The sequence below is a fragment of the Vicugna pacos genome, chromosome 13 (assembly GCF_048564905.1).
Source record: "Vicugna pacos chromosome 13, VicPac4, whole genome shotgun sequence".
NCBI classification, from domain to species: Eukaryota; Metazoa; Chordata; class Mammalia; order Artiodactyla; family Camelidae; genus Vicugna; species Vicugna pacos.
In genome coordinates this window covers 29,326,180-29,350,380 of record NC_132999.1, presented here as the reverse complement: position 1 = coordinate 29,350,380, position 24,201 = coordinate 29,326,180, and the positions used below count along the sequence as shown (strand labels likewise).

General features: G+C 34.3%; 1 protein-coding gene and 1 long non-coding RNA gene across 2 annotated transcripts in view; one reads left to right on the top strand and one right to left on the bottom strand.

The window, feature by feature from the left end:
* Window positions 1-24,201, top strand: part of ZYG11B (zyg-11 family member B, cell cycle regulator) — a 72,589-nt gene that overhangs the window by 2,035 nt on the left and 46,353 nt on the right. Inside the window, exon 2 of the mRNA XM_006200496.4 lies at window positions 19,341-19,506. Within this exon, the coding sequence (XP_006200558.3) occupies window positions 19,341-19,506 (166 nt within the window). The remainder of the gene's footprint in view (window positions 1-19,340; window positions 19,507-24,201) is intronic.
* LOC140700642 (uncharacterized) overlaps window positions 1-24,201 on the bottom strand; it is a 41,643-nt gene that overhangs the window by 827 nt on the left and 16,615 nt on the right. Inside the window, exons 3-4 of the long non-coding RNA XR_012079114.1 lie at window positions 9,648-9,794; window positions 6,159-6,318 (exon numbers count right to left, since the gene is read on the bottom strand). This is a non-coding gene — a long non-coding RNA (uncharacterized lncRNA). The remainder of the gene's footprint in view (window positions 1-6,158; window positions 6,319-9,647; window positions 9,795-24,201) is intronic.

Here is a 24,201-nt window from a genome sequence, read left to right as displayed (position 1 = left end):
TGAAAGACGAATAGGATTTATATAGATTATTTCGGGACGGAGAATAGTTTGTTGTGTATGTGAGTAGAAAGTAATAAGGATGTATTATAGGGGGCTGGATTACCTTATAGCATGAAGCATGCGGGAAGGAGGATGTGTAGTAGGAAATGAGACTAGAAAGATGTATTAGACATGATTATGGTTTAGACTTTACCTCCAACTACGGGATTTTTCCTTACTTGTTAAAATCACACACACACACACACACACACACAGAGTAAAAGTATATGTACAGGAGAGGTGAAGAAAAAGTAAAATATTAGCTTATGAGCTGAGAATTATTTGTAGAGGCTACCTTTTAAAATTTCCTTGTGTAATATGTGTAGTAGGGACTCAATAAATAGAACCAAACATTATTATAAAGCTTTTTGTTTACATTTTTCAAATTGTTCATTGTGATATTGCGTTTTGAATAGTTGAGATGTCTAAGACAGGGGTTCTAAAACTTCCCAGTGAATCAGAATCACCTGGAGGGCTTGTGGTGTGCCACTTCCAGATTTTGATTTGTTAGATCTGGAGTAGGGCCTGAGAGTTTGCATTCCTAACAAGTACTTACTGTCATGCTGGTGTTCCTGATCTGTCCACCACACTTTGAGAACCACTGGTCTAAGACATAGTCTTTACTTTTTATTTATCTAACAGATTTTTTTGAGTGCTGTTGACTGTTGACATTGGGAATTTTAAACAAATAGTAAAACAGATGTGGTTTCAGCCTTTTCATATCTTTTGTCTGTGGACAATATACATATCAAGCAAAAAGAGTAATTATCAATGTGAAGAGTGCTAAGAAAAGAAAAGTAGTGGGATCATGGTGTGAGAGAGTTAGGGATGGTTTCCCAGAGGATCTTACTTTCAGGAAGAAAACTAAAGGATTAAATAATAGAAGTTGTGTCATAGAAAGCCAGATAGAAGGAATGGCATATGTGAATGACCTCTGATGGTACTTTCTCTTGCTTAACTCTGGATATCCTGGAGTTCTCAGCTCAAGAAAGTCATGGAAATGCCAACTGCCCCGCCTAGCCATTAAAAAAACAAAACAAAAACCTAAGTCATACCCTTCTATTATATAATCCTCTTTCATGGAATACATATCAATTTTAGTTTTATATTTCTGTGATTTTTTGGTTAATGTCTGTCTCTACCCTTAGAGTAAAAATCATTGATATAGAAGTGGTTTTTAACCAGCTGCTAAGGGCCAAGTGATGTTCTAGGCCCAGTGGCTAAAAAAAAAATGACATGGTCCCTTAGGGTAAGGAAGGTAGACAGACCATAAACAAATAAATATATAATGAGAACAGTTATAAATGCTAAGAAGAAATAAATCAAAGTAAGATATAAAATGATGTATATGTGTGTGTGGCAACTATTTTAGGTAGTCTGATTAGACAGCAGCACTAATAGCTAATATTTATTGAACATGACTATATATAGGCCCTGTTTTAAGTGCTTTATATATTTTATCTCAATTAATCCTCATAGTAATCCAGTGAGGTTAAGTATTAGCTCTCTGAAGATAGAGACCATGTTTCTTTGACTTATATTTTATATTTAAGACCTCCATAGTGTCTGGTCTAAAATAAGTGCTCAGTGAATATTTGTTGAATGGATGAATGACTTGGGGGAGGATCAGAAAGTCAAGGAAGCTTTGTTGAGAAAGGACATTTGAATTGGGATTTTAACTACTGGGATTTTATTGGATAAAAATTGGGGAAGGAAAGCCATTCTTGGCAAGGGACCAGCTTGCGCATAGAAACTGAAACCGAAGCAGGCACGATGTACGCTGGGAAATGTGTGAGTGTAGCGTTGAGGGTGCAGTAGGATATGGGTGTAGGTGAGCCTAGTGGTCAGATCATGGGGGAACCTTGAATCATAGCCTCAGGAGTTTTGGCCTCATTGTAAAAACGCTGAGTACCTTGAAAGGTAAGAAGGAATTATCATAATAAAGAGATTTTGAGGATGATCACTCTAAATTAATTTGAAACATGGTTTGGAGTGGCAAGAACTGTTACACTAGTCTAGGTGAAAAGGAAGTGTGTGAACTTTCACCCTAACCTTGTTGTGGTGATGGTGGTGATTTAAATTAGAGGAAGGAGAGTATAGGGAAATGAAACAAGAAGATCTGGCACACCACTTTGTGGCTAAGGGAATTTTCCTCAGAGGCATTACCAAGGAGTTGTAGAAGAGGCACAGAACCACTAACAGCTTTGCAGTTTTACTAACTGGGCATCAGTTTTCATATATATAGCCTTTAGGGATTTATGAGAATATGAAAACAAAGGTAAATTTACCATACCAAAATCCTTTATTTATGAACAGTAAGTCTCTCAAAGGTCATATTTTAGGTCATATAGAGAGAATCAGCACCTCCCAACCTTACTTTTTTTTTTTTTAACAGTTTTTGTGTGCTATGAGAAGGGAGAAATTTTAAGTAAAATATATTTTATTTTTAAATGACATATATATGTCATTTACTAATATATTGAACAAAATACCTTGAAACAAAAGTCAGCCTTTCCTGTTCAACAAATGACACATTGACATAAGATAAAGCATTATTTGTCATATTTAAAAATGCATATATGTTACAATATAGATTGAGATTAATTATGCTCATGGCATCAAAATTGATAAGAGCTGACTTTTTAACCTTAAATTTGGAAGTTTTGAATTTTTGTACTGAAAAATCAACAGGTTTTTATAAATGTTCTGTTTTGTTTCTGAATGACAAAATAAAAAGAATGGTTCCCAGGCTGCTACTTGGAAGCCTGTCTCCACAAATAAAACATTGAAATTATTCCAGTATTGAAAATTCAAATTGTATATAACTATCATCACATTTTTTTAATGCTTAAATAAATTCTGAGATATCTTGGTGTACCATTTAAGAATCCTGATCAGATAAATGCACTCATTTACTCTTATTTAATCATTAGTGTAGCTTATGTTTCCTGTCTTTAACCAACAGTTCATTATAAGAATAGAAATAATTTAAAATTACTGTGACGTTCAGGTTCAGATGAAGTTATAACAATTGAGTGACTATAATATGATGAATAAGTCTCCTAATATCTGCTAATTCATACATGTTCAGTAGATAAATTTTTGGATACTCTCAAACTCTTCTGTTTTTAAAGGAGAAAGTTTTAAATAATTATTTTATTAGATGGCCAAAAATATACAAATTGAAACAGACATCAGTGTTGAATTTAATGATGTGAGCCATCCATGAATTAGGAAATATGCTAGCCCTAGCACACTACTTTTTTCATAGGTTCTAAAGCTAGATCTTAAAAACACACAACCAATAAGTGGCAGAAATAATTATTTGCAATGGAATAAAATACAATTTTAATGCTAATAATTAAAATAAAAATAATATAAACCAGAATTCTTGAATGCTGGGCCATTTATTTTGAGAGCATGATCTCATACATTTAGTGAGCACACAATGTATCAGATGATGTGCTAATTAATCTTCACAGTTCCATGAGGTTGATGATGCTTTCTCATTGCACAGTTAAGAAAACTGAGGCTTTGAGAAATCAGGTAACTTTCCTTTGGTCACATACCTGATAAGCGACAGAAAAGGATTTAAACACAGGTTTGTCTGATCCCTTATTTCAAATACCTTCCCTGGGCTCTATGAGATTGTAGGAATCCAAACTGAATTCAGGCATTTAAAATATTTGTAACGTTTCCTTTATTCAAGTAATTCATATTTATTGAAAAAAATTGGTCAAAGGGTGTGTATAATTTTATGGTTCTTGATCCATATTGCCAAATCATCTTCTGTAATGTACTTGGAGAATATCAGATGTTGGTGTCATTCTGTCCTTAGCATTTAGATACCTTTCTAACATGGAAAGTCTTGAGACACATGACAGGAATGTATTTTTAGAATACATCAATTGGGGGAAAAACCAAAAGGCTCGTAGGAATTCAGTATTTTTTAAAAATGATACTGCATGCTTAATTCTAACAGCATCTGTTGTGCATTGAAAGTGTACATTTCAGAATATTATTGTGTACAGAGCATACTTGGTATGAATATAAGTTTGTGGACTCGTCACTATACTTAAAGAGCCTACAGTTTAGGCCCCGCTAGTTTAAGGTGGTCTTATAGGGTTGCTATGGCCACACAGATTGTACATATGTACAGTTGTCAACTCAGGTGACATATGGACAGCAGTGGGTCTACAAAAATCTGTATCCTGTGAACTTGGCGGTGTCTAGCACACAGTAGGAGCTCAGCAAATAGTTTTGCATACTATACTAGGACCCTTAAGATCTAATCCTTTAATGAAACTAGTCATTTTATGGGGAAGTTTTTGCATTTTATGCTCAGAAATACTGAGCACAGAATATGCTGCTTTCCATGCCTCTAGTTTTGTTTACACTGTTCCTTTAGCCTAGAATGCTGTCCCACTTCTTGACTATTTAACCTGCAAATGTCCCCTTAAACCCTACTTCCTTTGTGCATCCTTCATTGACTTCCAGGCAGCCTGTGTCTCTCCTGTACTTTGTCCCGTGTACAGTAGTTACTCTGTGGTATTGATATTATTTGTTAACAAGGCTGTCTGTCTCTCCAGATTGTGAGCTTTTTGAGGGTAAGGAGAGTACTGTGTTTTTTCAGTTTCCTGTCTTAAGCACTTAGCATAATGCCTGAGACATAATAAGTAGATAAATATTTGTTTAGTGAAAGAATGTGTGTACTTTGTAGAGAATTGCATAAGGTGATGTTTACTGAGATGTGAATTACAAAAGGAGGGTGGGAAAGGGTGAATGCTCTGTACATGTCCCCTGAGGGGAAAAAGAGATTTGATGGGTATGAAATGTTGGATCAGATAGTTTTTCTTACTAGCCTAAGTGGTACTTTTGACCTAGGATAAATGTTTCTGTCCAGAAGAGTTCATTAGGAAGAGCTGGGGAAGAAGCCAAGTAATTTCAAGATGAATTGCAAAGCAGAATCCCTTTGTATAAACATTTGCAAATTATTTGTCCATGATTTGTGGATGTGTCCTTCCAGAGAATAGAATTTTAAAAACAGATAGTAAAGAATCAGTTACTGGTAAATCTAGAGGGGTAGTTAATTATTTAAACATTTCGTTAGCTCTGTATAAAGATCTTTTTTCTTTTTTTCCTATATCCAGTTCTCCATTGTATAAACATTTTTCCTAGCTCTCCAGTATCTTAATGCCCATTCATTGTCATATTCTCCTTTTCTAAGGACATTTTTTAAAAAGTTTCAATGTTTGTGGTTATGTAATGTCAGTTATTTTCTTTTCATAGGCCTTGTAACCTTTGGCAAATCATTCCACCTTTCTGTGCTTCCATTTTTAAATCTCTAAAGTGAAAAGGTTGTATTAAATCATCTCTGTAATCCCTCCCATGTCTTAAAAAAATGTAGTAAAGGTCTAGCAAGTTAAAGGTAACTATTTTAATGAAGTAGATACATTCTATTAGCTGTAGTACGATGAAATCAGGGCAAACTGCATTTACAGGTTTTAATTTTGTGTAAACTTGAGCTCTTAACCTCCATTAATGTATTACTCAACTTTTTATACCAGAAACCCCTCATTCAATTATGTTAGTATTTGCATGGTACTTTAGCATTTCAAAGACATTTTCATACACATCCCATTTATTCCTCACTACCATTTTGTGAAGTAGGCAAGATAGAGGTTTAGCATCAGTTTTACAGATAAGGAAACTGAGAAGTTAACTTATTTTCTTAAGGCCACACAGCTAGTAAGTAGCAGAGCCAGGACTGACTGCAGGCCCAGTGCTCTTTCCATTATTAACCCAGCTTCTCTGTTTACCATATTATATTTCAAAACTAATGCTAGTAGTTAAGAGGAAAATAATGCTAAAGTATCTCTTTGAGTTAGTGATTCCTATGATCTGCTCATCTGCTCAGTGAGTGATTACAGACCTGAATTTTTGTTTTGTTTCTGATAATAGCTTTATTACAAGAGCTAAGATGGAAGAGAAGGGGATTTATTTACTTTTCCAGGTCTCAACCTTTTTTAGATAAAAATCTAGCTCCTTGCCCTTTAGCACATAGCCATTTGCCACACTGGTCAGGCCTTGAAATGAGACATGCAAGGAGCTTGCCTTACCTGCATTTTTATTTGGCACCTAGGGATCTCTGAAGAGTAGTTGATGGTTTTTTGAAAAAGAAAAAGTAATTCCCCACAGTCCGTGTCAAATAGTTCAATATATCTGTATCGTTGAGCACAATATATCTGTGCCTGTGGTACTATGTTCTTGACTTTCTTCCTCATTTATGAAATGATTTTGTTTGGGGAAAGAGAAGATAAAGGAATTAGATCATATCTACAGTTATATTAGATGTTTATTCCTGCAAGTCTAACTTGGTTGAATCAGTAGTAGAAAATACAAGGGGGAAAAAACCCCATAAACTAAACAGATTTCCCATGGAGTACTTACTAAAATGAGGAGTCAAAGGTTGTTCCAATACCTGAAGTTTCTTACATTTGTGAACTCAAATGACATTGTCTGCTTTTCAATCCCATTCTTTAATTTCAGGGCTAGATTTGGGACATAATATTTCTCTCTGGACATATAGTCTCTTCCTCTAGGGGCAAATAAGTGTTTTAAATACACCTAACAATAAATTTGTGCTTGACTGTTCATTTATTCGTTCAATAAACATTTAATGCCTACTATATAGTAGGCATTGTTGTTGGCTTTGGAAATACAGCAGTGAACAAAACACAGTGTTTGTTCTGTGGAATTTATATTCTATAATAATAGCTAACATTTACTGAGTGGTTAATATATACCAGTCACTGTTCCAAGTGTCTTACACCTAAAATTTATTTAATTCTGACAACAATCCTGTGATGTAGGTAGTATTATTGTCTGCATTTTACAGATCATGAAACTGAGGTGTGGGGAGATTAAGTACTTTGCCTAAAGTTATATTATTTTATAAATGGTAGAGCTGGCATTTCAATCCAGGCAGACTGACTCCCAAGCCAGTACTTCGCACCACAGTATTACATAGTCCTTCGGCGAGATGTCAGTAAAAAATGTATTCCTAATACTAAAATTGTCAAGTGTAATCTTTGTAGTCACCTAGTTTCTGGTCCGATCTTTAGGAAAAAAATCATCCAGGGATACTAAAAAAAGGAGCACTATCAGAGCCATTACCTTCTATTAGAGGATCTCTCAGTCCTAGGAGCCTTTTAGGTAGGGGATGAGATTTTGAGTCTGATTCATATGAGCTGGAACTGAGACAACTGCATAAAGGTAGGACTTTAACTAAAATGCCTATACTCTTAATGAAAAGGTAGAGTAAACAATATTTGCCTAATACTGTAGAGAGATAAAGGAGCTTATTTGTGTTGACATGGACTCTGGGTGGGAAAAGTCTCTGTTGGGAATTTACAACCATGAACCTGTTGTCCTGTGCGTCTGAAACTTAAATTTATATTACTTGTTCAAGATCATGGCTAAGAAGTGGAAAGGGAACATTTACTGAGTAATTACTCTGTCAGGCATGGTGCTGGAGGCTTTAAACACACTTTCTCACTTCATCTGAGATAAGTATTATGATTATCCCTGTTCTACAAAGGGCAGAATTGAGGGTCAGAAAAGCTAGATAATTTGCAGTATAACACCTCTAGAATTCAAATCCAGGTCCAGTATTCTTCCTACTAACCACAGTTCCTCTGGAAACGTCACTTCACTTTTGTGCCTTAGCTTCCTTAACTGTAAAATGAAATTTGTAATATTTTTTCCTTTCACTTCATAAGGATATTTTAAGTATCAGATGGAATAAAGAATGTAAATTTGCTTTATTTACTGTGAGATATTGTTACCAGCATCATCCGTAAAGTGTAATTTTCCTTGTAATTAACCAAAAGAGAGACCTCATTGCTCAGCAGTTTTAAAGTCCACAGGTCTGTCTGGAGGAGTTAAGGCAACCTTAGTACTCTTTATATCAGGTGTTTCCTAAAGTAGTTTCACAAGGAGAAATAAAATGAATTTTGAAATACGTTACCATCTAGTAATTTACTAATTCATTCAACAAATAATTTATTGAATGTGTTTTGGGGGACTTTAGTTCCCAAATATAAAAGCTGTCTTATCTATGAGGATCTATTTCACTTTTTATCATACCAGCAGCAGTGGAAGCCCCAGTCCCCTCCAACAGTAGAGTACAATTGCAATATGCAGTCAATTTCCAGTGTCCTTGACCTCCCGCATTTGCTGGAAATGGGTGAGCCATTGCACAGAATGCTGAAATGCTTCTTTGCCATGACTTTGGCAATGTAGTAACAGAATGAAGCTTTTAAGTATGTAAAATCCATCAACAAAGTATGTAACTAGGCCAAGGGGAAATGACTGAAAATGCCTCTAGAAGATTGTTGTGTAGATGACTAAATATTTCAGAGAAGGAGAGTATAAGAAAGCACAACACACACAAAAAATAAGGGAAATTAAAAGAGAGCTATGAGAATGTTAGGAAGAGCTAATGAGTATCAATGTGCGAGGCCTCAGAGACTCCTTATGAAGAGGTCTGTCTGATACTTGGAAGTGCTGCAGCGCTCCTACTACATGTGTACAAACGTAACTTGTTGGAATTCCTCCAATTTCTTGGAAGAGAGCTTTGTAATCAGTGCCTCAGCAATGCTGTCTTTAGTTGATGGTAATTTTTTATTGTTACTGGGTTTATATCTTAATTATGAATTACCATTAATTTAACTTTATTATTAGTGTCATTTGTTGTGACTTACTTGGTTAATCTAGTGTGTGGTGATATATATTTGCATTAATAGAACTTTTGACATAAGAATTTCCAAATTTAGTATTTAGTATTGTTATTCAAATAGGAAATATCCATTTTTTTCTCTTCTGTTTTTTTTATGAGGGGAAGGTAATTGAGTTTACTTATTTATTTATATTTGGAGGAGATACTGGAGATTGAACCCAGAATCTCAGGCATGCTAAGCATGAGCTCTACCACTTGAGCTACACCCTCCCCCCACCAACATCTATTTTCTTGTTAAAGCAGATGTCTGTAAAATTTCCTTGTGGTAATACTTGTTTGTTAACACTGTTTTCCTCTGGAACTTGGGACCAGGAAGGATGGGTAGCCTGTGAGGTTTTTTGCCTCACCTAAGTGGATCACAGACAAAAAGCATTTGAGAACTTACTAACTTTCCTTGAATTCATAGTCTTGAGAGGGAGACAGCCATCTAAACAAATAAAAGTTTTATCCTGGATAATTGCGATAGAGTTGTATACAATATGTTGTGTGATTATATCTGACTGTGTTTTGGAATATGAGAGACAGCTTCATGGATGAGTGGACAATAGTACTGGCTCTTACAGTGTAAGTAGGAATTTGATAGATGGACAGAGAGAGAAGGGCATTCTAAGGGGGTGGGAACAGCATATATAAAGAAAGGGAGGCATGGCTACCACTGGAAACATTCCTTCTCTGAACCTCAGTTTCCTCAATAAAAATAATCTATGTTAACCTGCCCTCATACAGCCATAATGATTGTCTTGAAAAGGCTTTATGAATTGACTTGCTAGACAGATGTTTAATGATGAAGATTCTCAGTATTACTTACTTTTCCTTTTCTTCAGCATTTGAGAGCCTTCCAGTCTCCCCTCGGTAGTGTCATCTCAAGACCTCTTCTAACTTCCTTTCAGTCTAGTCCTTCTTTTCCTCAGTATTTTTTGTTTTCTTGTTCCTTCAAGGTCCTGCTCTGTGACATCTAAAGACAGGAGCAGAAGAGAAGAGAAGTGTATATACCTAGCTTTAATAGCAGGAGAAATTCTTTAATTGCTTATGTGCAACTATTTAGGTTGTGACCTATGTAGTCTAGTCTCAGAGCAGTGTTACAATCCATGGAACATAATCTTGCAGCCAAAAAGTCATTTTGAAATAACTCAAAGTCTTTATTTGTACATTTTGGAACATTGTGAAATAGAGTAGAGATCGCAGATATGCTCTCAAAATTCTCTTTTTATTTCCTATTTCCCTTTACATGTCATAGCCACTGCCCTTCCTTTCTGCTGAAAACCCTCCCAAGAATCCCTTTCCAACCTAGTGCATCATTATTAGATGATAAAACCTCTGGGGAACGTAAGACTGCTTAGGGAAAAGGTATAGGAGCAGTGGTGAGAAGTTACGTTATGGCCAGTTTAGGAAAAATAAAAGTGTGTGTGTTTGTGCACATTTTCATTCAAAATTAAAATAATTTTAAGTCTAATAAAAATGTTTATTCTTACTAGTTTGAATACATATATTATTGAAAAGTATGACCATCATTGATAAAACTGACACTGATTTTTGGTTACCTTACAATATTTGAAAGGCAGAAACATGAACACAATTTTTTTTCATTTCTTCAAATTTTTATTTTTATCTTTTTTCACTTTTAATAATTTGATATATTCAGAAGACCATATGAAACATGAAACTGTTTGTAAGCCATGGAACATAGTAAACAAATATCTAAAAACCAATATCCAACTTAAAAGAAGATAACCCCCTGCCACTTTTTCCCCTGTGTGCCCCATTCTCCTATGCTGCTTCCACCCAATCCCAAGGTATCCACTATCGTTTTTTATTTTAAATTTTTCCCTTACTTTCTTCTATAGATTTACGACAACATATTGTTCAGTTTAAAGGTAGCTTTACAGTCTTCTAAAATAACTTTTCGGGCGTTATCATTTCCTATGCCTCTGTGGATGTTTAATTGAAATTCTGCTGCATATACAGTTTTTATTTAGCTTAGATTAATTTTATTCTTAGCATGTTGGTATGTCTTTTAAAGTTATTCAGAAACATACATATTGCTATGTATAATATTCTATAGAATTGATATACCATAATTTGCTTACCTTTTCCTCACTATTTTAGACATTTGTATATGTGAGTTTATTTTGGGGAAGGGGTCAGAAAAACTATGATTAATCTCTTTGTGTAAAACCTCTGTTAATATTTCTGATTATTGATTATTTCCTTTTTTTCCCTTTCTCTCTCTCTCTTTTTTTTTTTTTTTGTGAATTCTTGGATGAAGTATTGGATCCAGAGAATGGGTGTTTTTAAGATTGTTATTAGAGCTTTTATATCCAGAAAAATTGTGCCAGTTTACACTCTGACCTGCAGTATTTGAGAGGGCCAACCTGGGTAAACTTTATTTGAATAATCGCAATGTCAGGATTATATCCTGTTGCATAAAACACTGTTAACCCAAAAAATTAAGTAAAGGGCAGGGCTGTTCTTTCAGACTGGAGTTGTTTTTCCTGTTTTCCGTAGGATATTTTTTTCAGCCATTGTTCAGAGACCACATCATTCTGCCTGCTGTACATGTGGTAGTTAATTACAGGGCTTAGTCGTCTGATCAGTCCCCCTGAGAATTTATCTATTCTTATGACTCAGCTGTCACCAGTAGGGGGGTGATATTTAAATCTGTAAATTTAGCTCAGTTCTGTCACCAAAGCATTAGTTTGTTTTCTGTTCTCGCCTAAGCAATCTCTCCATGACCATAATAAATTCCCCTGGAGAAACACTCCCTTGCCTTGTCTTCTTATCAATTTGTCAGTGAGATCATGGGAATATTAATTCCTATTTTGTTTTTTATTTTCTAACTTTTTATGTTGACAATTTCAGACTTACAAAAATTTATAAAAATAACACAAAGAATTCTCACACACACATTCACCCAAATTCCCCAAATGTTAGCATTTTATCCTGTGTACTTAATTGTGCTCTTTTTCCACACACACACACACACACACACACACACATTTTCCCCCTGGTTAACTATTACTTTAAATCATGGAGCTTTTTTTTTTTAATCTCAGCTTCCTCTTCCTCCACCCTTTCCCCTCCTTCATGATGGGGCTATATGGGATAGGAAAAAGGGCATGATGTTTGGAATTAAATACCTTTGTTCAAGGCCCAATTCTGACACATTTTTAATTAGATGAACTTGGGTACATTATTCCTTCTGGGCTCCAGTATCCTCACCTACAAAATGGTATCAATTATACCAGCTCCACAAGACTGTTAGGAGGCTAAAGGAGATAACGTATGTCAGAGGTATGCTGTATGATTGTTGGTCAGTCCTTCAGAGAACACTTGCCTGTCTAGTGGAGAGCCAGGCATTGTGCTGAGCGCTGGAAATTCAGAAAAAAATCAGCACCTATTTCTGTTTGGTTACTTATTGCATTTTGTCAATTCTGCCTTCAAATTATTTTCACTTTTGATTTTTTTTTTCCATTTTCTTTGCTCCTACCCTAATCCTAGTATTGTCACCTCATGTCTGAGCCACTGTAACAATCAACTGGTCCCCAAATTGTCCTTTGGCAGTTATGTCAATGCCAAGCTAATAGTTGTTCTGAGAGATGGTATGGTAAAGTGAAAAAGGTATGGACTTCATAGTCAGTAGATCTAGGTTTGTCTCTTTGCCCCTCTTACAGATATGTGATACTGGGCGAGTCCTTTTACTACTGTTCTAATTTGAATGCATTTTTTTTTTCAGCTGGTAAATATCAGGGACTGTACTGAGTACTAAGGACGTAAAGAAAGAGTTAATGGGTTCCTTGAAGAGCATCATGGTCTAGTGGGTGAGACAAATACAGTCATAAATAACTATGATCAAACATGGAATTATAAAAGAAAACTGACTTTGGAGGCAGATATAAAGAAAAGCTCATGTACTGGTAAAAGCAGAGTTAACTCTAGAATCAGATTGCCTGAGATCTAATCCTGACTCTAGCACTTATCATCTTGGGCAAATTAATAAACCCCTCAAAGCCTAAGTGTTCTCATTTTCATAGAATGGGGATACTGATAGAACTTACAGAATTTTTATGAGTAGTAAATGAAATTATATATGTAATGTGCTTAGCATAATTTATTGCATGTAGCATATATTAACAAATAATGAGTCCATTAACTATTATTATGATATAGTATAGCAGTCTGAAAGCTTAAAAATATAGGCTTTGGCCTCATTTTTGAAAATTTGAGATTCCAGTTTAGCAACATGCTGACTGTGTGACTATGGGGAATATATTTAACTTAAACCTTAGTTTCCTCACCTATAGAATGCATAGTAAAATGGTGTTTGACTCATAGAATATAGAAATTGGAAGAACTCATTTATCTAAAGAACTCTGAACCTGGATCTGAGTCTTAGTGTTTCATGAAAGATAGTTGTAATTTTTATTCTTGCTCTGCCATCTGCTGGCTGTTTTATCTTTGGTATGTAAATTAATCCTTTCTGAACCTTGGTTTACCTACTTTGTCCAAAACAAAGTTGTTCTGAAGATTGCAAGTATATACAAAGTCGCTAGATTAGTGCCTGACATCACACAGCTGACATTCAGTACATAATAGCTAATAGTTAATGGTGCAAATTAATTTATCAGGTGCTGAGAGTAGAATTAATTCTGTCTTGGAAATTAGGAGAGGCATCACAGAACCGGTAAGGTCTGACTGAATTTTGAAGGACATGTAAGATTTTGCCATATAGAAGGACTAATCTAAAAAAGGCTCAGAGGTGTGAAAGTGCCTGTTACAGTGCTTAGAGAATGACAGTAAGAAATAGGTTGCATTAGGGAACTCTCAGTTTAGTGTATTTGGTAGGTAACCGTTTGGAGGGAGAAGGGAACAGTGGGAAATGAGGCTAGAAAGGAAGATTGGAACCAATTAGTAAAACTTTTTGAATACCTTGCTAAAATATTTACACTTTATTCTTTAGGTCTCTGTTTTTCCAACTTCTAACAACAGAGGAAACTAAATTTGCTGTGAGATAGAGAAGGGAATTAGTTGAAACATGTATCACAGGAATTTCTTGGTGATCTTGTGTTTTGTCTTAAAATTCATGCAGTGTTTGCCTTCTACATAATACATTTGTTTCAGTACAAAAATATTTTATTTACTGGTTACATAACTTGATTCCCTCTCTACTAGCCTCCAATTTCCTCATCCCCTCAAATAATCTTTGAGTATATTTGATATTCTAAAATGTGCCACATTCATACTGTAGCTTTAGTCCCCTGGCATTCCTCTACTGGGAACCCCTTGTATGTGTTCCCAGCATGAGAATGATAGTTACAGATGATATGAAATCTCTGAAAAATTTTTTAGAGAGACAGTGATAGGATAAAAGCTACACAGTAAACACAGTGAAGAGCCACGTTGGGCCAATTTGAATAGAAGCCATTTCAATTGATGAAAAAGAACTTTACTGTTTGTTGTTCCTAGAAATTGTTTAGTCTTTGAACTGTGTAGATTACTTTATGATCCAAATGAAATCAGACTTGACCTCCTCTCTCTCCTGCTTTTTTAGTAGGAGCTTTGTTTTTACTTTGCCTGGAGTGTGCCTAATTGGTGAAAGGAAAAATCTCTTTGAACAGGAATTTCCAAGAGATAAATTGTTTAGACACTGAATTCCAGCTTTTCTGTTTTATGCTTTCTTCGTTAGTTCTCCTCTTGTGCTGCTGCTATTTGTTTAAAAATTAAATGGGAAATACTGATTTCTCGATACTTCTATGTTACCTTAAAGTACTAGAAATTGGGGAAATCACAGATGGCAGTGTAGGTTTGGGAGTAGATCTCAGATAACCTGATTACAATTCTAGTTCTGACACTAGCTTGATATATAACTTCTCTGTTCTTCTCCTTTAAATGGAGATAATTATCCTTGTTCACATCACAGACCTGCTTTGAGTATCAGGTGAGATAATATATTTGGAATTTGTATATAAAGTTGAAAAGGTAGTATACTACGGTGGATAAAGGAATAGGCTCTTGGAGCTACATTTCCTGGGTTTGGATCCTGTCTCTGACTCTTATAAGCTGTGTGTTTCATGACACACTGTCATTACTCTAAGTTGTTTGGTTCCTGTTTTATCTCATTTAATCCTCACAACAACTTTATGAAATAGGTATTATTATTATCCCCATTATAAGATGAGAAAACTGAGGAGCAAAAAGGTTAGGTAACTTATGTAATGTTACACAGTTAGCAAATGGAAAGTTGGGGTTTGCACTCTAGCTCCAAAGCCCAGGTTATTAACTATTAGGCACATGTTCTTCCCAGTAGAGGAGCAGCTGACTAGAAAAGTCTTATGCTTACTAAGAAGAATTAACACAGAAATAAGGGAGACTTTCTTTAAAAAGAAAAATTTGTGTGGTCCAAAAACCTACTTTTGTTCCTTTGTGAACATATTTTACCAGTTGGAGAAAAAGTTTTTTAGAATGATTAATTACATATTCTAAGTGTCCACATATTCCTACCTGGGTTTGTTCGACTAAAATGACTTCTGAAAATTATGTACTCGGAAGGCTTATATATCTCCCTTCTGAGAGTTTCCCAACTTTCATTTATTTTCTCTTCTGTAAAATAAATAGATCATTTTGAAACTTACCAACTGAGGCCACAGGCATCTTGTTTCATCTGGGTGATGAATTTTAAATATTTAGAGAGTTGGTACAATGAAGAATAGAAAAAGCAGAAAGAATTCATACTTACAGCTCAGGAATTAAGACAGAAGAGGCAAAGTTCTATGAGACAGAAGTTAAATTTGAAGAATTATTTCCTCTGAATTTTTTCTCATGCGTCCTAGCTACTTCTAGCTGTGGAGGAGACTGGGATATGTAGTTTTTATTACAGGTGGTCATGTGCTCAGGTAAAAATAAAATTTTATTAACATGGAAGAAAAGAATAGATGTTACGTTTGGCAGCTAACAGTCTGCTACATTGGGCCAACCATTTATGAAATCTGTTTCCTTATCTTATAAAATGTCTTTGTTATCTATCTTACTCAGTTATTACAATATCAAGTGTATCAATGTGAAAGCACTTTGTAAACTGTAAACTAACATGTAAATATTTTAATAAATTTTTCATTATAGAAGTCACATGGTGTATAGAAAGTTTGATTTGTTCAGAGAAGAAAACTGATAGTACATCACTCAGTTAACATTTTGATGTATTTATTTCTAGTCTTATATTTGCAGTTTTATAAACTTTTTTATTAATTTTGTTGAGATACAATTCACATACATTCAATTCATCCATTTAAAGTGTACCCAATTCAGTGGTTTTTAATATATTCATAGAGTTGTGCAACTATAACCACAATTGTAGAATATTTTCATCACCTCAAGAAGAAGCCCTGTACTCATTAGCGTATACTTCCCATTTTCCTCCAACCTTTCCTCCCCCCAGCTCTAGGCATCCACTAATCTTTCTGTCTGTATAGACTTGCCTATTCTTGACATATGTGATCTTTTGTGACTGGCTTCTTTGACTTAGTGTAATGTTTTCAAAATCCATTGATGTATGATGTATCAAGATTCCTTTTTTTTGCTGAATTGTATTCCCATTGTGTAGATATACCATGTTTTGTTTATTGATTCATAAATTGTTGAATACTGGGTGGTTTTCCCTTTTTAGACATTATGAATAATGCTTCTGTAAACATTCATGTACAAGTTTTTGTGTGACATATATTTTCACTTCTCTTAGGTGCATACTTAGGAGTGGAATTCCTAGGTTATATGATAATTAATTGCTAGACTGCTTTCCAAAGTGGCTGCATCATTTTACTTTCCCACCAGTGAGGTACAAGAGTTCCATTTTCTCCACGACTTTGCTAACACTTGTTATTGTCTGACTTTGATTATAGCCGTCGTAGTAGGTGTGAGGTACTATTTCATTGTTAGTTTGATTTGCATTTCTCTGATGTTCAGTATGTTAAGCATCTTTCATGTGATTGTTGGTCATTTGTATTTCTTTGGAGAAATGTCCGTTTAGACCTTTGTCTGTCTTTGAGTTGTCTTCTTATAATTGAGTCGTAAGAGTTATTTATATATTCTAGATACAAATTCCTTCTTAGATATATGATTTGCTGGTATTTTCTCTCATTTTGTGGGTTTTCTTTTCACTTTCTTGATGATAACCTTTGAAGCACAAAGTTTTTTATTTTTATGAAGTCTATCTGTTTTCTTCTTTGGTTGTTTGTGCTTTTGACATCATATCTAAGACACCATTTACTAATTCAAAGTCAAGAAGAATTATACCAATGTTTTCTTCTAAGAGCTTAATAGTTTTAGCTTTTACATTTGGGCCTTTGATCCATTTTGAGTTAATTTTTGTATATGATACGAGTTAGGACCCTATCTTCATCCTTTTGCATGTGGATATCCGGTTGTCCCAGCACTGTTTGTTGAAGTCTATGCTTTCTCCCACTGAATTGTCTTGGCATCCTGTTGAAGTCAGTTGATGGTAAATATAAGTTTATTTCTGGACTTTCAGTTCTGTTTCATTGATATATATGTCTAGCCATAAACCAATACCACACTGTTTTGCTTACTGGAGCTTTGTCGTAAGTTTTGAAACTGACAAGTGTGAGTCTTCCAGCTTTGTTCTTCTTTTCAGAAATTGTTTCAGTTATTCTAGGTTCATTGTATTTCCATGTGAATTTGGGGATCAACTTGTTAATTTCTGCAAGAAAGAAATCTGGAATTTTGATAGGAATTGTACTGAATCTGTAGATCAATTTAACAATATTAAGTCTTCTGATCCATGAATACAAGTGTCTGTATTTATTTATGTCTTCTTTAACTTTTTAATTTTACCCTTCTTTTGTTAAATTTACTTCTAAGTATTTTATTCTTTTTGATGCTGTTGTAAATAGAATTGTTTCCTTAATTTCTTTTTCATATTATTCATTGTAAGTGAATAGAAATATAAGTATTTTTATATTGATCTTGTATCCTACAACTCTGTTGAACTTGTTTTTGGGTTTTCTTTTTAATTTGATAGTTTTTTTTGGTGTGAATTCATTAGCATTTTCTTTATATAGAATATGTCACCTGCAGATAGAGGTAGTTTTACATTGTCTTTCCAGTCTGTGTGACTTTTCTTTCTTTCTTTTTTTTGCCTAATTTTAGGACCTCCAGTACAATGTTGAAGTGGTGAGGGTAGGTTTGTCTTAATCCTGAGTTTTGGGGGAAAATATTAAGACTTTCAACATTAAGTATGATACTAACTGGGTTTTTCATGGATGACCTTTATCAGGTTGAGGAATGTTCTATAAACTATGTATTTTTTTATATCTTACCTTATGTGTGTTTTTCTCTGTGATTGATATATCTTTGAACTATAATTTTTATTGGCTGCATATTTTCAGTCATTAAAACGTCACATGTGTTTTTTAAAATTTATTTGTTTATTATTGTTTTATTTTGGGAGGAGGTAATTGGGTTTTTATTTATTTACTTATTTTTAATGGAGGTACTTGGGATTGAACACAGGACCTTGTGCTTGCTATGCATATGCTGTACCCCTGAGCTATACCCTCCCTGCCAAACATCATGTGAGTTGTTTAATGTGGTTAAGAGTTGTGTTCCTGAGTCAGGTTTTAATTTGAAGCTACACTTTTTCATGTATTATGTGTGGAAAACTGAGAAAGGTAAGACTTTTCAGAGCCAGTTTTCAGTTATGCAGAAATGAAGATAATGGTTTACTATTTTGAAAAGTAGAGGTGAGGACTAAATGAAATAATGGATAACTCATTAAATACTCAGCAAAGTCATGTAGAAAACACCTAATGGATGGTAGCTACTGTAATAATATTTTAATTATATTATTATTTTTGGGGACAGAGTGTTTATTTTTATAATTAAAACCCTTATACTTGAAACTTATTTGATTAGTTCTTTATTCCTCAAACTAGAATAACTGGGTTAATCTTTTTCTCTTTTGAGGATAACACCTATAGCAAATTATTTTACTGAAATAAATTGATCATATTTGAACTATCAGATTGGGATGGGGATCAAGTTGGAAAGTAAACTGGGGCTAGACTCAGGCATCATCAATCTAAGAATTTTGTCTTTTGTCTTCAGGCCCATGAAGACCATTGAAGTTTTGAGCAGGGAAGGGTCATGGGTTGTAATCTAGGAAGATTAATCTGCTGTGCCTCGAGGTTGTCCCTGACCATCCTTGACTGGTGGGGTAACCTGCTTTGTGCTTACATAACTACCCAGTATATCCTCTATTATAGTATTTAATAGATTTTATGTAAATATTTGCTTAAATGTTTCTCTTCTCCTGCTTCTTGAGAAGATGGGTCACATGTTGTATTCTTACTGCCTGACATGGTGTCTAGCACATGGTAGACACTTGAGTAAAAATACTTGTTGAACAAGTAAGTGAATGTTTTGTTTTCCACCTTTCTGGAAACTAACTTGTTGGCTTTTGTGTTCCCTTTATTTCTTTTTGGGCTCCAAGGAGGAGGCATCTCCTTATTCCTTACTTGATATCTGCTTGAATTTCCTGACTACTCACCTTGAGAAGTTCTGCTCAGCAAGACAAGATGGAACACTGTGTCTGCAGGAACCTGGAGTGTTCCCACAGGAGGTGGCTGATCGGTTGCTTCAGACCATGGCTTTTCATGGTAAGAAGTAAAATTAACAGAGGAAACAAAATTTGTATGCTGTTAATTGGCATTGGATTTTGAAGTGCTACTGTGGCCATTTAGTTATTTTCTTAGCAATAACAGGAAAGTCTGATTCCAGGAAAAGGAGTTCATTTATTTTTGCACTTCCTGCCACGTACTGTATAATTTAGAATAAGCATTTTTCTTTTCTAATCTGAGAAAATTACTTTTTTGTTTCTTCTTTTTTGTTGTTTTGAGAAGCCATTCTCATGGCAAAAATAACTTCTCTTTCAGAACCCCCTGCATCTGAGTCTCTAATTCTAACACCTATATATATATTTTTTCCTCTGTCCCTGCCTCTATTTAGTTATTTTAAAATACTGATTTTTTTTATCTGTAAAGTTGAATGTACAGAAAAGTGTAAAGATGAAAACAGAAATTACTTACATCCTACATTTTTGATGTGCAGTACCCAATATGGTAGTCACTAGCTATCCATGGCTATCGAGTGCTTGAAAGTGGTTAGTCTGAAATGAGATATACTGTAAATATAAAATATACACCAAACTTTGAAATGGGAAATCAGAGCTAATTTAGTACTTCCGTTTTTAAAAACAGATACTGAAAATAAGTTGGAAAAAGACTTACCTGTGAAATTCTGATTACGTATGTTGAGAATTTTCGCTAATTCTGTCTAAGTTTTAAGTTGAAAGAAATATAATACCTTTATATAATTAAGGCGTATCAACTCTTACAAGTAAGAAATATAGTTTGCTCACAACTAGAAAATAGAATGAAAATGTGGCAATAATAACTATCATTTATTGATTATCTGTTGCATGTAATAATGCCAGGCATTTTATATGCTTTTCTTGAATTTTCTCAAAAACCTATAAAGTGGCCATTATTATCCCATTTATATACCAATAAGGAAACTGAGGTTCAGAGAAGTAACTTGTTAAGAGTCTCACTGCTAGTAAATGGTAGAGTCCTAGTTCAAATGCAGATATGTTTTTTCACTGCCATACAACCTTCATGTACCTACGTTAGAGGTATCTCTGCTCCTAGATGCCAGATAATGGTATATACTTTTGTTGTAACTTTAAATATATATATAACAAATATATTTATAAACATATTTTTAAAATGTAAATATATAAATTTATTATATATAAAGTCACAACAAAAGTGTGTATCATTTTATATACGTGTGTGTATGTATGTGTACATATATATAATATAATATATTTTATAATATATATATATATCTCACAGATGCAGATAATGCATTCCAAGCAAGGGTGGGAAAAATAAGGCTGTAATTCAGGCATTTTGGAATAATTTAGGGAAGAAGAAGACATTTTCATTCCTTGGTTTTCACTAAGTTGGTCAAGTATGTAATCTCTGAATTCTTCCAACCTGCCAAAGGAAGTAGGTTAAATTTCAGCAGGTACTATCCATGTTAAAGTTAGAGGTCTCTTACAAAGCTGCACAACAATATAAGAGATTATGCCAGTGCTAACATTTCTTTCTGATCTCAATTTAGTGATTACGCTTAGCATGTTTAATTTAAATATGTATATATAAATAGTCTTGTTAATCAAAAGAATAAATGTTAACTGAAATTTTAAGTTTGCCAGGTTCCTTTTGAAATATAACTACTGATATTTAATTATAGCAGCTAACATTGAATGCTTATGAAGTACCAGGCACTGTGGCAAATACTTTATATGGATAAAATAATGGAAGTAGTTTTTAAGTAAGTGTAATTAAATAATTGTCCTCCAGAGTAGCGTCTTGGTGAGGCTATATGCTTGATCAAAATGTATTTTCTGCTTCTTCTTTCCCAGCTGCCTTCAGATGAGGGAAGTGAGAGTCAGACAACTTACTACCCCCATTTGTGTTACCCCAACGTGATTACCTGTCTTATTCACCAAAAAGTATTCTGAGTTATTTGATCTCTTTGTAAAAATCATATCCAACTTCAAAGAATCAGGAGTGGATACTACTGATAATATTCAAAAAAACATATTGCCGCTTCTTGTCACTATTTTAAAAAATTGGTAGATAAATTTTTCTGTTTTTGAAAATTTTCCTAATAGAATGGGAAAAAAGTTGTTCTATAAATGCTTTTAAATTTGATAATACATTTTTTCTAATAGCATAATGACTTTAGAAAGTACTTAACTTATTTGCATTTCAAATGTTTTACTTACTTACCCAGTTCAAAGGATTAATGATATTGGTAATAGTCTTTATTAAAATAAGCCTGATATTAAAGAGTTTTACTTATTGGGTTCTGTGATTCTCTTGTCATAATCTTTGCTCATTCTTAATGCTAGAAACTTTTCAGGAAATGTGTGTATAAAAGCTAGGAATCAGAACAAGAACTTTGCCATCTAATGATAAGGCCTCTGTGTTATACCATCTGCCTAATCTAAATTGATATACCTTGATATGTTCAGCCTCTGGCTTGGGATTGAACTGAAAAGAGTTAATACCTTTCAAGACATTATGAATTGTATCCTCGAACAGCCAAATAGATTTTCTAGATGACTGAGGGCTTATACTCCTGGAGGTCACATTGCTGGTCACTTCAGCTATCTATAGCCTAAACCAGAAAGAAATTAAAAAAAATGTTTTGGGGCAGAATCCTTGCATTTAGTCTTCTGTACTTTACTCCTTGGAAAAAAACCCTTGAGGAACCCTCATTTAAAGCATGTTGATTCTTAAATGTATGCAGTTTTATTTACCTTGGTTCTTTGACCAAAGCAAATTACAAATTGGTCATCTGAGGGGATAGACTGCCAGCAAACAACCCAAGTGAACAGTATGACAGCAAAGGAAGAGTTAGCTCAAATACATTGTAGCAGGTATTGTTGGTCATGGAAAAAGATATATGATTCTTTAGTGTGTTTTTTTTTTGAGAGAAGGGAAAGATAATCTAGGCAAATTTCCTTCAAATATTGTTAATGATATTTAGTGCTTTCAGTTTACAAAATGCTTTTTATATATATAGTCTTATTTAATCTTCACATCAGTTCCTGTGAGAGAGAGTCATTATTCACATTATACAGATAAGGAATCTTAGACTTGTGGAGTAATTTGTCTAGTGTCTATTAGTGAATAAATGTTGGATCCAGGACTCAAACACAGGACTGGTTTCTAGATCTCATGCCCTTTTCTTTTAATTTATTATTTTTTAAATTCTGTTACTCTCAAATGTAGACACTTAAATTTAATTAGAAAATTTTATTTGATGTAGACTGACCCAAAGCAGCCAAAAGTAATCATTTTACCAAACATGTATATAATATCAAAATCTGAGAGCAAGTTTTATAAGGTGGTATGATAATCACTTTAAGATTAAAATCAGTCTTAACTGAGAAGTCTGAAGGTTCAGCTGAAAAAATTAACATTTAAAAATATGTTTAAATTTATTTTTGTGGCATAAACAAGGAAAATACTGATCTCAATTCAAAGTCTATTTCTATTTTTGGTTTTTAGAAGGGTTCTTTTTTTTTTTTTTTTTTTTTTTTAAGAAGGGTTCTTAACAGCAGATACTTAATGTAGGGAGTTTCTGGTGGGTCCACAGGAGGCACAGTAGAAGTAAAATGTGTAAGAAGGATGCTCTAGAGAAGAAAATTATTGAACATCTGTTGCATGCCAGGCACTGTTAGCTGTTGAGTGCACAATATTGAGCATAACATGAATCTTGCTCTTGTGGAGCATATAGTCCAGCGGGAGACATAACTGAGATACAAACAAACATATGTAGAATTACAACTTGTGATAGATTCTCTGAGGGAAAAAGAACATGGGTCTCCAAAGGAGAATGAAAAAGGAAGGCCTCGGGGTGGGAGGGTATAGAGGGTATAGCTCAGCGGTGGGTGAATCCTTAGCATATATAATGCCTTGGGTTTAATTCCCAGTACCTCCATTTAATAAATAAATAAGTAGACAAATGAATAAACCTAATTGCCTCCCTCAAAAAAAAATTAAAAAAAAAAAGGAGGAAGGCCTCTACTTTAGCTTGAATGGTCAGAGAAAACTTTTCCAAGGAGGTGATTACTAGGCTTAAACCTTCATGAAGAGATGGAGGCAAGTCGGTAATATAAAGATGGGGGCCCCCAGCACTGCCCAGGAGTTCTTGAGTATTTCTCTGACCAACTATGCAGTGCTCCTAACATTGTTTCATGTGTTCTTTGCTCTCCTCAGGCTTTTTACCATTTACTCTTAGCAATAATACTGAAGCCATCAGATGGAATTCCCTTAACTCTGAGTCAACAACACACCTTCAAATTTTCCTGAGAGTGATCTCTTTTTCTTTAATTAAACTTTCTATTTTTAGAAAAATGTTGATTCACATGGAGTTGTAATGAATAAAACAGATGAGATCCTCTTTCTCCAGTGGTGGTATCTTGCAAAACCATAGTATATTATCTCATCAAGGATACTAACATTGATATGGTCAGGATTTCCATCTTCACAAGGATCCCTCACGTTGCCCTTTTATAGCCACATTTATATCTCTCCTGTGTCTACCTCCATTTCTATAATTTTGTCGTTTCAAGACTGTTATATAAATGGAAACATTTCATTTATTCTGTCATTTCATTGGAATTAGCTTTTTTGACTCATCATTCTGTGGAGATTCATCCAGATTGTTGTGTATATCAATCCATTCCTTTTTATTTCTGAGTAGTAGTCCAT